The sequence below is a fragment of the Staurois parvus genome, unplaced genomic scaffold (assembly GCF_062004578.1).
Source record: "Staurois parvus isolate SC_StPar_1 unplaced genomic scaffold, SC_StPar_1.0 ptg003319l, whole genome shotgun sequence".
Lineage (NCBI taxonomy): Eukaryota > Metazoa > Chordata > Amphibia > Anura > Ranidae > Staurois > Staurois parvus.
In genome coordinates, this window is record NW_028321115.1 from 60101 (window position 1) to 75983 (window position 15883).

Consider the following 15883-nt stretch of genomic DNA (forward strand, 5'->3'; position numbering starts at 1 on the left):
CGACAATTCTAGGAAATAAATGAATACACAAAGCTGTACCCGAGGACACGAAGACACGTTCTCTTCCCCCAGAATGGCCGTGTAACTCGAAGAACAAGCTGCACTTTAACAGAATTGTGTTTGTTTTTCATCATCAGCCGTAATTACGTCCGAGGATCAATAACATTATATATCATCAATCTTCACCGATCGAGGAAAAAAATCAAGCTGGCGGGAACTCTGAGGGATAAACTCGTCCACCAATATCTTCTGCAGCCACACGGAGCCGAGGGGATCCAGTCCAAGTAGGTAGATCTAAGAGCCATCCTTCTAAGAGGTCCATCTTTAGGTGATATTACATTTTCTGGCAATGTGTATGAAATGTGGCCATGTGGACATGTAGACCATTCTAACCATTTACCAGTTCTGGATCTTCTTACCGATTTCCTTGTGTTCCGGTTAAGTGGTGTTCAGCCACACGGAGCCGAGGGGATCCAGTCCAAGTAGGTAGATCTAAGAGCCATCCTTCTAAGAGGTCCATCTTTAGGTGATATTACATTTTCTGGCAATGTGTATGAAATGTGGCCATGTGGACATGTAGACCATTCTAACCATTTGCCAGTTCTGGATCTTCTTACCCATTTCCTTGTGTTCCGGTTAAGTGGTGTTCAGCCACACGGAGCCGAGGGGATCCAGTCCAAGTAGGTAGATCTAAGAGCCATCCTTCTAAGAGGTCCATCTTTAGGTGATATTACATTTTCTGGCAATGTGTATGAAATGTGGCCATGTGGACATGTAGACCATTCTAACCATTTGCCAGTTCTGGATCTTCTTACCCATTTCCTTGTGTTCCGGTTAAGTGGTGTTCAGCCACACGGAGCCGAGGGGATCCAGTCCAAGTAGGTAGATCTAAGAGCCATCCTTCTAAGAGGTCCATCTTTAGGTGATATTACATTTTCTGGCAATGTGTATGAAATGTGGCCATGTGGACATGTAGACCATTCTAACCATTTACCAGTTCTGGATCTTCTTACCCATTTCCTTGTGTTCCGGTTAAGTGGTGTTCAGCCACACGGAGCCAAGGGGATCCAGTCCAAGTAGGTAGATCTAAGAGCCATCCTTCTAAGAGGTCCATCTTTAGGTGATATTACATTTTCTGGCAATGTGTATGAAATGTGGCCATGTGGACATGTAGACCATTCTAACCATTTACCAGTTCTGGATCTTCTTACCGATTTCCTTGTGTTCCGGTTAAGTGGTGTTCAGCCACACGGAGCCGAGGGGATCCAGTCCAAGTAGGTAGATCTAAGAGCCATCCTTCTAAGAGGTCCATCTTTAGGTGATATTACATTTTCTGGCAATGTGTATGAAATGTGGCCATGTGGACATGTAGACCATTCTAACCATTTACCAGTTCTGGATCTTCTTACCCATTTCCTTGTGTTCCGGTTAAGTGGTGTTCAGCCACACGGACAATGACATCCAATGAGGCTTCCACATGGTGGTTCTTCATAGATATGTCTGACAATGGAGTCCATAGAGGACAAATCTTCATCTACACCAGACAAATCCACAATTACTGGTGAACGTGGAATTGTGCTCCAGCTCATGATGGTGTCTTCTGTGTCTTATGAGGGTTAGATTCCATTCTTCATATTATTATTATTATACAGGATTTATATGGCGCCAACAGTTTGCTCAGCGCTGTACATTATAGTGGGGACAGAACATGAGACAATACAGTAACAATACAATACATGAGGGGTTCGAGGGCCCTGATCCTTGGAGCTTACAATCTAGGAGGGAGGGGTAGTGGTACAGGAGGAAGTGGCTGTGGGGGATGGAGTGGTAGGAGGAGTGGAGGAGATCGGCTGTTAGGTGAGGGTGAGGTAGGCTTCCCTGAAGAGATGGGTTTTCAGGGTGCGCCTAATGGTGAGGAGGGAAGGTGACAGTCTGATGGATTGGGGTAGTGAGTTCCAGAGGATGGGGGAAGTCCTAGAGAAGTCCTGCAGTCGGGTGTGGGAGGTGGAGACCAGGGAGCTAGAAAGTAGGAGGTCTTGTGAGGAGCGAAGATTACGGGTTGGGTGGTATTTGGGTATCAGGTCAGTGATGTAGTTTGGGGCGGAGTTATGAATGGCTTTGTATGTCAGTGTTAGTAGTATGAATTTAATGCATTGGGCAATTGGGAGCCAGTGGTGGGAATGACAGAGGGGGGTGGAGCCAGTGGTGGGAATGACAGAGGGGGGTGAAGCCAGTGGTGGGAATGACAGAGGGGGGTGGAGCCAGTGGTGGGAATGACAGAGGGGGGTGGAGCCAGTGGTGGGAATGACAGAGGGGGGTGAACCCAGTGGTGGGAATGACAGAGGGGGGTGGAGCCAGTGGTGGGAATGACAGAGGGGGGTGGAGGACACTGAATGGAGGCCAGTGGAGGGAATGACAGAGAGGGGTGGAGGACACTGAATGGAGGCCAGTGGAGGGAATGGCAAAGGGGGGTGGAGGACACTGAATGGAGGCCAGTGGAAGGAATGACAGAGGGGGGTGGAGGACACTGAATGGAGGCCAGTGGAGGGATTGGCAGAGAGGGGTGGAGGACACTGAATGGAGGCCAGTGGAGGGAATGACAGAGGGAGGTGGAGGACACTGAATGGAGGCCAGTGGAGGGATTGGCAGAAGCGGAGCAGTTGGTAAGGTGGATGAGTCTGGCCGATGAGTTCAGGTATGGTGTGTCCACAATGAAGAAGAACTTGAGCCAAAACAGTGAAATCTTGGATTCTGATTTGTGTGATGAAGGCGATGTCATTGAACCCCCCCAGAGATGTAGATGGAGCACAATAATCTAGTCTTAGGTTTGTATTTTTTGTAGGAATCTTCTGAAGCATCCACCATGTAGATCCCTCAGAGCACTGACAATACAGAAGAAGATGTGGGGCCTCTTAGAGCAGTGGATGTCAACTTATGAGCTAAAGGGGGCCTCAAGTGTGGCCCCTGAGATCACGAAAGGGCCACACATAATGTTCAGTATATGTAATGTCGGAGAGGACTGTCAGGCTGCAGATCTAATAGAGGAACTGAGGGTCAGAGAGTGAGGATAGTATACATTGTTTCTGGGAATATGCTGCAGAAGACAATATGAAGCCGGGAAGATGTTACATGAGGCTGGTAGGGATCAATGCTATTACCCTAATCAATGTTCCCTCTACAGACTGCTGAGGGCCAAGGGCCCCACATCATATACCAAAGGGCCACGGGTTGGGCACTGCTAGGGGATATAGCCCTCAATTACTCAATCCAGAATTCAAAGATTTGCATTTAGTTCTAGTAGAAGGCTTCACTCCCTTCATTAGGCCGTGACACCATGGCCCCCGGTCACACTAGTGCGATTCTGACTCCGTCGGGGTCCCACCGATTTTGAAAGTACTTCATGCACTACTTGCATGGAAATGTGCATGAAGTCGCACAGATGTCTTCCAAGTCGCACCTGAAGTCAGACTGACATCCGACTTTGAAATCGTGTCAATTCCAGTGAAGTCAATTTAAAGTCGGACTCAGTGTGACTGCAGACTAGAGCTTTTTTCGGCACTGTACCTCTTGGGTTTGGCCTTTTGCCTGAGATGGGGGCAATTCTTGTTTCCTTGCTGCAAGGTCTAGTCATTAGCACACATCTTTCATTCTTTCACCTCTTACGTTGTGTCCCTGCATGTTCTATACGTGTCTTCTCCCTTACACATGGATGGTAGGGGGGACCCATCCTGAAGTCTACAGGGAGGCGTGGCCATTAGGTTTCCTCCTCCCCTGTGTTGAGGGGTTTCTCTTTGGGAGACCCCCCCACCTAGTACTCAGATGGTTTTTTGGATAGGTGGACCTTGCACTCTTGCACCTTGGGGTTGGGGATGGCAGGGGACCTGGTCTTTCCTCTTAGGGAGGGGACTATACGACACACCCTGGTGCACTTTTTGTGTGTTGTGTGAGTTCCCGCGCACCTCCTTGGTTCACTTTGCTGTTGTGTTTTTGCTCATTGCACCACATGATAGAAAAGAGAAGAAATTAAAGAAAAAAATGACTTCAGTCCCAGAAATTCTGAGTTTCTAGACGGTGCTCCTGAATTCCACAGCAAAGCCTCCTCAGAAGATTCATGGCTTGTCTTTCCTGAGGGTGACAGGAGTAATGACTGCTGGAGGAAATCACATTAACTTTAAGTGAGGTCAGTTTGTGGTCAGATTGTATAAACCAAATTGTTCACACCTGCTGTCAGCTCGGATCTTCGTCTCTGTGGTGGATCTCAAGTGGCCTTCACGGCTCTCATAACCCCTTGCACGGCATATACGTTACCTATGATAAACCTGGCACTGTTCAAATATGCAGACCCCCCAGATCCAGGACTGTGTACATAAGACTTCCTTGGATTTATGATGCCAGTAAACTGCCTGCTTAGTAGAATGTAAACAAGTGCGCAGTCACCTCCGCGTCTGTTTTCCAGCAGATCCTAGCGGGAGCCCAGTAATGCCGTCCAATCCCAGTCCAGACTCATAAAGTCCATTTCATATGGAGACACTTTCTTCCCGACAAATCTCAGGAAAGGCTGAGCGGCCCGTATGGCGGCTTTGTTCCTTCGTCTGCTCATGGCTGGGACTGAGCCGGTGGACTTAAAGTTCTCGTTTAAAGGAATGAAATTTGGAGGACTTGTAACTTCACAAAAATGTGACTTTTAAAGTGAGTCTAATTTGTGTTTTTTTCTCTTTTTTTTAAAAAGCCGATTCCCTTAGTAAACTTTACAAATACAATGAAGATACCAGATTTGTGTATTGCAGTTAATATGTCGCACACAGGAGGCGGAGCAGAGGGGGTCCTACCAGCAGTACCAGTCCAGGTTCTTCCAGCGCCCAGGGCAAGGATGCAGAACTGCACCCCCTACCATAGAATCGATGTGTACCACCTTGTGCCCATTCTTTGCCCCTTTGATCCAACTGCCCATGGTTGACATGGAGTGTGTACCGCCCCTGCATGGCCAATCATTTGTTATCTTGTGGCTAGAAGGTAGTTGGATATGCAAGGCATGTTTTTGTGTCAGCTGTGGGCAGATGGGGTGGAGAGCGGTATGTGAGACAGAAAATCAATGAACACCGCTCCAGGCCAGTCCCTTCTTCCACTGCCATCCACCCACTGAATACTGGGTGCTATCCCTGTCTGCACCAGACTCCAACAGACAAGGAAACTTCTGATGGCCACACGTCCAGCAAAATCACGTTTTTTGCTTCTCATGGCATTGTCCTCAAAACATGAGAGGGATACGGGACTCAAGCTATGACCAAGCGCCAATTGAGCGTGAAACGCATTGGCTTGAGTCCCGTATCCCTGCCACGTTTTGTGGACAATGCCATAGGAAGCAATAAAGGGGATTTTACTGGACGTGCGGCCATCAGAGGTTTCTTTGTCTATTGGAGATTGGGTATGTTGGAGAATGAAGTGACAGCAGTAGTGGCCCCTGGTTGCAAGCTAATGATCTTGAGCTTGCGTGCAGTAAGGTGGCGCCCTCCTCTACCATTTCCTCCTGGGCAGTTGCCCCTCCTTCCCACCCCTTGTCCTGGCCCTTCCCACCAGTAGAAGTCTTCCCAATAAGTTGTTTTTTCCATGCAGAGATCAGATGTCTCCTTTATGATGGAAATACTCTACTGGCCTTCGGCGTTCCTCCATCACCATTCCCCAACAGTCCGGCTGGTTCATTGTACGTTTTAGGCCATGCACTTTCAGCGTACAACTTTCAACGCTTTTTTATAGCAAATCAGAAGCGTTCCTCTAACACACATTCATGCCGGAGATGTATCTCTCACTCTGCCATCCTTGTGTTTTCTGAGCCGTTGGTATGAGCCCGGAGCAGTGTGAACATTGCTTTGTTTACATTCAGCCTGTGTGTAGTCTGCGCTGATTGCCGGTATAGTGCGGGTGGAAGAAACAGGACAACTTCAGTGCAGGGGCGGACTGACCGAGGGCCCGGGGTCAGTAAGGGGCGCCATGAGATGCCCCTGGTACATTTCATAGGCTTTTTTGGGTGTGGTTTGAGTGTGGGTGAGGACACAGGGGCCCCATGATCCCCTATTGCTCGGGGGCCCCATGCGTTGTCAGTCCACCCAGGGGCAGACTGACAACTCATGGGTCCCCCGGGCAATAGGGGATCATGGGGCCCCTGTGTCCTTGCCCAAACTCAAAAAAGCCTATGAAAAAGGTACCAGGGGCATCTCATGGGGCCCCCTACTGACCCCGGGCCCTTGGGCAGTGCCCGAGTTTCCAAATGGTCAGTCCGCCCCTGCTTCAGTGCTAGAAGCTGAGAACGGTTCCTTCGTTTCACTGCTCCCATCGTCATCAGAGATCCATCAGAATAGAACTTGGAAGCCTCTAGTTAAGTTGAACTCGGCTCCATCCATCCTTCAGCTGTACAAAGCAGATCCAGAGGCGCCCGGATGTCATTTGATGTCATTTGATAGACCTCTGTTTTGGTATAAACCTTCAAATTCTGTTAAAAAGTTCAATTTTTTTGAATGGTTTGGAAATGTTGGATCATTCTGGACTTTTCTTTTGAATTCTCGTAGGGAGGGATGCCACGGCGAATAAGTGAATCCTGACCTGAGGAAGCCTACGTGTAGCACCTTCCTTGGCAGGTTTCTAGGCTGGTTAGGTACATTTAGGTCCCTTTGGATCTTCCGTGATCTGTAGAGCAGAGTGTGATTGCTTTGGGCTGTTCTGGATTCTGCTGGCTGCAGGTTTGATTGCTTCCCCCTTCCTGCTGGAGGATTCTAGAATGTAGGGGGTTGGAAGAGGTAAATCTGCAACTTTCTCAGCCAGTCCTTGGGAGGAGATACCCAGTAGGTGGCTGCGAAGTATAAATAGTCTGGAGTATGGGGCAGCCAGGTTCTTGTTCAGGAGGAGAAGATCCCAACCTGATGGGCAGCCCAGCTGTCATTTTGCATGTACTCGTCAAGGTCCCAGCTGTGGCAGACCTGGGGGGCCTATTTTTCTGAGAATCTTTGGAAATAATCGAGGGATCTCATTGGGAATCGAGTCTGGAGAGCTCACTGGTGAATTTCTGGCTAATATCAGAAGGAGGCATCAGTAATCCAGAGGCATTGTGAGTCCAGACCCTAATCCAGGGTCCTAGCGACCATTTTTCTTTTCTCTTCTACACAAGGGCCAGTGGTAGCTTGGACTGGGACAATTCTTTCATTGCCCCAGTGCTGTTCATTCCTTTGGCTCCTACTGTAGGGACTGTTCTAAGAAGTATTGACAAAAGGGAAGCGTGTCCTGTTACTGCACAGGTTTGCTCCCAGGTCCCCACCCAAGTTTATTCAGCAATAAATCTCAAAAAGACGACCCCATAGACTGATCTTCGAGCTGGACTGAATGACTGCTGCTGTGTGCCTGGCTGCCTCTGCACTACTCTGGGGAAAAAACCATCAATCATCGGCACCTGCAGGAGTTAGCACTACACATGCGAAGCGCGTCAAGTAGAAGACTGCCCCCCCATATAGATCACTGAATGTATTTGTAAGCTGGTGGTAGCACCCCTTTTAGAGATACCCCTCCTCTGGGTGTATTGGTGGGTGGAGTCTGTGTGCTTTTCTAATGTTGTGTAGGTGGAACCCTTGGCAGAAGGAACATGGGAACAGGTTGTCCCTGATGAAGAAAGCCTTCCAGGCCTAGGCCCAGAGTGGGAGACTCAAGGTGGAGAGCTATAGAAAGGAGGCTCATGGAGGAGAAGATGAGAGGCTGGCTGGACTTTCAGAGTTGGTGGCACTGATGAGTTGTGCACTATCAGTTGTGAAATGGGAAGTTGAAAAGCTGTTGTGCCAAGCCGGTAAATCTGATGTTCTTCAGCAAATCGTTGGAAAATTACTGGTGTGGACATTCCTTTATTCATGGTGGTGGACCTCTGACCAAGGGAACAGCGGATGCAACATGGTGGACTTTCTCCCGTTACAGGTCTGTGCGTAGCCTAACCCAGGAAGAAGAGGGGAGGCTCCCCTGGCCAGCTTGGCTGGTGGCAAATTGGGGCTCCCAATATGTTGACTATAGAAGTTTGGTGGTAAGTTTCCATGTCTACAGTTTGTGTCTCCAGCCCATCCATAGACTATAGCCAAGACAAACCTCTCTCATGGGTACAGTCCCCGCCAATTATTCTACACCAAGGGGGGCTCCAAACTGTTCGCTATGAGGGCCACATCATATATTATACAAATATTCACTGCCTGAAAAAAATCAGTTTTATAATGAATGAGGAAAATTTGAATGAACACGTTTTTGGAGATTTTTTCTAATCAGCATGATATGACTCAGAAACACAAAGGAAAGAAATTCTAAATAAACTTGAGCCCATTAGAGTCCCCATCACACTCCTCCGTACATCAAAGCACCCCCTTACATCAGGATCCCCATCAGAGTTACCCCTTACCCCAGGGTCTCCCCATTGCATCAAAGTCCCCCTTACCTAAGGGTCTGCATGAAAGTTTCCCTCTTACATCCGGGTCCCCATCAGATTCTCTTCTTACCTCAAGGTGCCCCCTCATATCAGAGTTCCCATTAGAGTCCCCCCTTACATCAAGGTACCCATCAGAGTGCCATCTTGCATAACAGTCACCATCACAGTGCCCCTTTCATCAGTTTTGCCCATCAGAGACCCCCTTACATCAGGGTCCCCATCAGAGTCCTCCTTACATCAGGGTCCCCATCAGAGACCCCCTAACATCAGGGTCCCCATCAGAGAACCCCTAACATCAGGGTCCCCATCAGAGACCCCCTAACATCAGGGTCCCCATCAGAGTCCTCCTTACATCAGGGTCCCCATCAGAGACCCTCTTACATCAGGGTCCCCCTTAAGAGTCCTCCTTACATCAGGGTCCCCATCAGAGTGCCCCTTACATCAGGGTCCCCATCAGAGTCCTCCTTACATGAGGGTCCCCATCAGAGTGCCCCTTACATCAAGGTACCCATCAGAGTGCCATCTTGCCTAACAGTCACCATCACAGTGCCCCTTTCATCAGTTCTGCCCATCAGAGACTCCCTTACATCAGGGTCCCCATCAGAGTCCTCCTTACATCAGGGTCCCCCTTACATCAGGGTCCCCATCAGAGACCCCCTAACATCAGGATCCCCATCAGAGACCCCCTTACATCAGGGTCCCCATCAGAGTCCTCCTTACATCAGGGTCCCCATCAGAGTGCCCCTTACATCAGGGTCCCCATCAGAGTCCTCCTTACATCAGGGTCCCCATCAGAGTCCTCCTTACATCAGGGACCCCATCAGAATCCTCCTTACATCAGGGTCCCCATCAGAGTCCTCCTTACATCAGGGTCCCCATCAGAGACCCCCTTACATCAGGGTCCCCATCAGAGTGCCCCCTTGCATCTCAGTCACAATCACAGTGCCCCCTTTCATCAGTTCTCCCCATTAGAGTAGTCCTTACATCAGGGTCCCCATCATAGTCCCCCCTTATGTCAGAGCCCCCATCAGAATGCTTTCTGTGGAACCTGTGCTGGAGACTGGAGGATAGGGGAGGGGCTAGACCTGTGTTGACCCAGGATGGATGTGGCCCAGGGGCCGTAGTTTGGAGACCCCTGGTGTAGACCATCGCTTTGTAACATGTGTGGGTGACACCGACAGTGAAGATTTCATTATTGGAGTCCTGAGAGCGATAAGACGCCAGTGCGTGATCACACTTACCAGCAATGGCGCAAAGTCCAAACATGAGATTTGGAAGAAAGCTGAATGTGAGCGCGGTCTGCCGGGTCACCATGAGTGTGCCCTCTGTCCATGGAAGACACGGAAGGGTATAAAGGTACAAAGGCAATTCTTTGGCCATCACCACCGGTGCCCCCCCCCTGTAACCTCCTCTATACAGACGCTCTAGTCGGCGGTCTCTAGTCGCCGAGATCTTTAATAAGCTACCGGAGCGTTTTAAAGACAAAATCGCAGAGCGTTCCTCGAAGATGCAGCTTTTAAACGTTTCAGTTCCACCCTCGACCCTCTTCAAGGGAGAAATGTTGAGTGTGTCAGTCCTGGCTTAGATTAATGTCCTGAGATTTCCTTCCCCGTCCAGACCTCGGGATACAAACCCAAACATTCTACTCTTCTGGAAAGATTGCTCGAAAATCGAGATTCCAACATTTCCAAACAAATGTTCTTAATCTTGAGAGCTTTGGACATGTTTGGATTTTGTGTTAAACACTTTTACCAGCTATGGTAATACGATCCTTTTATTGTAGAAAACACTTATCCATCGCTCCAGGAACATCCGAGAGAGCGCAGAGACACGGCCGGCCGGGGCTTCAGTACCGAAACATCTTCCCTCTGAAACCTGGAGTTCAATGGGACACAATCGTGGTATAACATGGATTCTGAGACACGGCCGGCCGGGGCTTCCATACCGAAACATCTTCCCTCTGAAACCAGGAGTTCAGTGAGACACAATCGTGGTATAACATGGATTCTGAGACACGGCCGGCCAGGGCTTCCATACCGAAACATCTTCCCTCTGAAGTGAGGAGTTCAATGAGACACAATCGTGGTATAACATGGATTCCTGTCATGGCCGGCTGGGGCTTCCATACCGAAACATCTTCCCTCTGAAGTGAGGAGTTCAATGGGACACAATCGTGGTATAACATGGATTCCTGTCATGGCTGAACACAAACATCTCCCAGCTTCAAGGAGATCTGATCACTAAACCTTTCATGTTGGTGTTGGATGGAGTGGAGAGACCCCTGTCAGGATTTTATTGCTGTCCACGACCCCCCCCCCTTTAGGGAGATTCCCCCTCTCTGTTTGTCCTGATTACCATTATCACCCACCTGGAAGTAAAAAGTATAAAAACTAAACTTGAAGAAATATTGAAAAATAAATAAAAGTATCACAGCTATTAAAAAAAGTTGAAAAGAATAAAAAAAAAAAAAGTAAAAACTATAAGTAAAAGTAAAGGCATTTTTTTCAGTTGTGGATGAAGTGGAAGTCAGGAGGATACAATATGGGGGGAGTCAGGAGGATACAATATGGGGGGAGTCAGGAGGGCACAGTACAGGGGGAGTCAGGAGGGCACAGTACAGGGGGGAGTCAGGAGGGCACAGTACGGAGGGTCAGGAGGGCACAGTACAGGGGGAGTCAGGAGGGCACAGTACAGGGGGGAGTCAGGAGGGCACAGTACAGGGGGGAGTCAGGAGGGCACAGTACAGGGGGGAGTCAGGAGGGCACAGTACAGGGGGAGTCAGGAGGGCACAGTACAGGGGGGGGGGTCAGGAGGGCACAGTACAGGGGGGGTCAGGAGGGCACAGTACGGGGTGGGGGGGTCAGGAAGTCACAGTACAGGGGGGGATCAGGAGGGCACAGTACAGGGGGGTCAGGAGGGCACAGTACGGGGGGGGGGTCAGGAGGGCACAGTAAGGGGGGGGGAGTCAGGAGGGCACAGTACGGGGGGGGTCAGGAGGGCACAGTACGGGGGGGGGGGTCAGGAGGGCACAGTACGGGGGGGGAGTCAGGAGGGCACAGTACAGGGGGGGTCAGGAGGGCACAGTATGGGGGGGGGGGTCAGGAGGGCACAGTACGGGGGGGGGGGAGTCAGGAGGGCACAGTACAGGGGGGGTCAGGAGGGCACAGTATGGGGGGGGAGTCAGGAGGGCACAGTACGGGGGGGGGGAGTCAGGAGGGCACAGTACAAGGGGGGGGTCAGGAGGGCACAATGCTGGGATTACCAGTTGGTAAGTATGATGTAATACAAATTTATCATGGGGCCCCCATGCACCTGAGGCCCCTGGGTAGTGCCTAGGGGGGGCCCATGCATTAAGACAGCCCTATCTGTATGGCCCATCTACTGTGAATGTTCCGTGTTGGCGATCTGTCAGTGTCCCCCATAGTAACAATGGCGATGTGTGTCTCTGGCAGGTCAGTGCAGCTGAATGGACAGCCCCTGGTGATGGTGGACGATGGGACCCTCCCAGACTTCAAGCCCCGACAGCTGCGTCCCGGACGTACCATCGCCATCCCTCCTCTCAGCATCGGCTTCTACGTGGTGAAGAATGTGAACGCCGTGGCTTGTCGGTATCGGTAGTTGACATTTGCGCCATGAAGGTAGAAAGCTACAACCAGGCCCAACGGCCGAACCTTCCGCTCTAAAATGTTCCCTCCCAGGCAGGCCGAGCGACAACTGCCACTTGTACAGTCTGAATCTATCAAACATGGGGGGGGGCGCCAGACATATACACCCCCCAGAACATCACATCTGCCTACACCCCCCTCATCATTCCTCCAATGGTCCTTCTAATAGATGGCCTTCTCTGGATGGCGGGGGATGACCAATGCAGAGTGATAGAGCCATGCGGAGGATTGATTTGTTGTATCCAGGGGCGGACTGACAACTCATGGGGCCCCCGAGCAATGGGGGATCATGGGGCCCCTGTGTCCTCGCGCACACTCAAACCACACCCAAAAAAGCCTATGAGAGGTACCAGGGGCATCTTATGGGGCCCCCTACCAGGGGCGGACTGACCAGTTGGAAACTCGGGCACTGCCCGAGGGCCTGGGGTCAGTAAGGGGCCCCATGAGATGCCCCTGGTACCTTTTTCATAGGCTTTTTTGAGTTTGGGCAAGGACACAGGGGCCCCATGATCCCCTATTATCCAGGGGCCCCATGAGTTGTCAGTCCACCCCTGACCCCGGGCCCTCGGGCAGTGCCCGAGTTTCCAAATGCTCAATCTGTCCTTGGTTGTATCCATTCATATCACTGACATATTCTGTAGAGTTGTACAGAGAACCCATCACTGGAGTCCCTACATGGAGTCCCTACTCATAGTGAGGCATCAGGGGCTGTTCTGGGGACGATGGAAGACCTTCCCTGACCCCACAGATGGAAGGATGATGAATGTTTGTTCGTTCTCCAACACATCGAACGTTCCCGGGCTGTAGTCTCTGTGATCCGAATGTGTCAATGGAGAACATGCTGCATTCTGGCTGCTAGGTGGTGCTGCGGAGCATGCTCTTTTCTGACTCCAGGCAGCGCCGTCTAGTGGCCATCATGTGGTATTTTCCAGATTCACACAACAAATTGCAGAGAATACAGCCGGAGGACATTCGATTTTACATAACGAGATTCCTGATGTGATCAGAGATTTGTCTCTTACCAGATAATAACACATCCAGTCATTTATCCAACTACAGGATCGCTCCACCCAAAAATCATATTTGCTGCAAAGTCTCAAAGTGACCCTGTCACCCCAATACTGAGAGCGAACCCCACAGAGGAAGACTCCCTGGAGAAGATGCTGTGCATACAATACCATCCCCAGGAGGCAGAATACCCCTCCCCCATAGAGTGCAGTGGTTCCCCCTGGTGTGTAGAATACCCCTCCCCCATAGAGTGCAGTGTTCTGCCCTGGTGTGTAGAATTCCCCCTCCCCCATAGAGTGCAGTGGTCCCCCTTGGAGTGTAGAATTCCTCCTCCCCCACAGAGTGCAGTGGTCCCCCCCGGGAGTGTAGAATTCCCCCTCCCCCACAGAGTGCAGTGGTCCCCCCCGGAGTGTAGAATTCCCCCACAGAGTGCAGTGGTCCCCCCCGGAGTGTAGAATTCCCCCTCCCCCATAGACTGCAGTGGTCCTCCCTTTGTGTAGAATTCCCCCTCCCCCATAGAGTACAGTGGTCCCACCTGGAGTGTAAAATTCCCTCTCCCCCATTGACTGCAGTGGCCCCCCCAGTGTGTAGAATACCCCTCCCCCATTGAGTGCAGTGGTCCCCCCATTGTGTAGACTACCCCCTCCACCACTGAGTGCAGTGGTCCCCCCATTGTGTAGAATACCCCCTCCCCCATTGAGTGCAGTGACCCCCCTCCCCAGTGTGTAGAATACCCCTCCCCCATTAAGTACAGTGATCCCCCCAATGTGTAGAATACCCCCTCCCCCACTGAGTGCAGTGGTCCCCCCAATGTGTAGAATACCTCCTCCCCCATTGAGTGCAGTGGTTCCCCCCCAGTGTGTAGAATACCCCCTTTCCCAATTGAGTGTAGTGACCCCTGTAACGGAACCGGACCCCAGACCACACTTGGGTACTTTCCGTTATACTGCAGCTTTCTGTCCGAACACCGATCCATGGACCACACCGCTGATCATGCAGGAAATAGACAGCACCAGACTCTTTGTAAGACAGGAAGTCAACTCATTTATTTTTACACACAACAAGTTATATACAGAGGCCGGGAAACACAACCAGGAACAGGAAACACATCATCAGCCCGCCCCATCAGTGGGGAGGGCTACAGGAAACACTCATCAGCCCGCCCATCAGTGGGGAGGGCTACAGGAAACACATCATCAGCCCGCCCCATCAGTGGGAAGGGCTACAGGAAACACATCATCAGCCTGCCCCATCAGTGGGAAGGGCTACAGGAAACATATCATCAGCCCGCCCCATTCCAACCAAGACACAGAACAATGGTATGTAGCACATGGCAGATAATAATGGGCAACCAAGTGGCAGAAAACAAGGGACACACCCCATACACAATATACATTCACACCCTGTACCCTAACAGGCACAGGGGGGGTTAAACATAATGAAGGAACATGAGCTGACACAGAGGTCCCCCACCTCCAAAAGTCACTCCTGTCACAACCCCCCTCCCCAGTGTGTAGAATACCCCCTCCCCCATTGAGTGCAGTGACCCCCCTCCCCAGTGTGTAGAATACCCCCTCCCCATTGAGTGCAGTGCCCCCCCTGGTGTGTAGAATACCCCCTCCCCCATTGAGTGCAGTGCCCCCCCCTGGTGTGTAGAATACCCCCTCCCCCATTGAGTGCAGTGACCCCCCCCTCCCCAGTGTGTAGAATTACCCCCTCCCCCATTGAGGCAGTGCCCCCCTGGTGTGTAGGATACCCCCTCCCCCATTGAGTGCAGTGACCCCCCTCCCCAGTGTGTAGAATACCCCCTCCCCCATGGAGTGCAGTGGTCCCCCCCCCCCAGTGTGTAGAATACCCCCTCCCCCATTGAGTGCAGTGACCCCCTCCCCAGTGTGTAGAATACCCCCTCCCCCATTGAGCGCAGTGCCCCCCCCTGGTGTGTAGAATACCCCTTCCCCCATTGACTGCAGTGCCCCCCCTGGTGTGTAGAATACCCCCTCCCCCATTGACTGCAGTGCCCCCCCCCCCCCCGGTGTGTAGAATACCCCCTCCCCCATTGAGTGCAGTGGTTCCTCCTCAATGTGTAGAATACCCCTCCTCCCGTGAGTGCAGTGGTTCCCCCCCCCCCAGTGTGTAGAATACCCCCTCCCCCATTGAGTGCAGTGGTCCCCCCCAGTGTGTAGAAGAGCCCCTCCCCCATTGCGTGCAGTGGCCGCCCCCCAGTGTGTAGAATGCCCCCCTTGTCTGCCACTCCTGGGCCATTGATCAGTCATTCTGTCCCGATGACATAGGAGTTGGATCTGACCCACGATTGGACAGGCGGCGTGCCATGAAGGGACCGGTTGGGCTATTAAAGTCGGAACATCCTGAACCCGTCAAAGATAACCGTTTTCTCGACACTTCTCGTTTTCTGACACTTCTCGTTTTCTGACACTTCTCGTTTTCTCGGACGTCCTCGGTTTTCTCCGACCTTCGCGTTTTCTCCGACGCTTCTCGTTTTCTGACACTTCTCGTTCTCTGACACTTCTCGTTTTTGACACTTCTCGTTTTCTGACACTTCTCGTTTCTGACGCTTCTCGTTTTCTGACACTTCTCGTTCTCTCCGACGCTTCTCGTTTTCTGACACTTCCGTTCTCTCCAACACTTCTCGTTTTCTCCGACACTTCTCGTTCTCTCCGACGCTTCTCGTTTCTGACGCTTCTCGTTTTCTGACGCTTCTCGTTTCTGACGCTTCTTAGTTTTCTGACACTTCTCGTTTTCTTGG

At 51.2% G+C, this 15883-nt stretch overlaps 1 protein-coding gene across 1 annotated transcript in view; it reads left to right on the forward strand.

Moving 5' to 3' along the window:
- LOC149428319 (inactive heparanase-2-like) overlaps positions 1-12083 on the forward strand; it is a 52005-nt gene extending 39922 nt beyond the window's left edge. Inside the window, exons 4-5 of the mRNA XM_089667515.1 lie at positions 138-284; positions 11899-12083. Coding sequence (XP_089523641.1) covers positions 138-284; positions 11899-12064 — 313 coding nt within the window. The 3' untranslated portion in view covers positions 12065-12083. The remainder of the gene's footprint in view (positions 1-137; positions 285-11898) is intronic.
- Positions 12084-15883: the final 3800 nt, after the last annotated feature.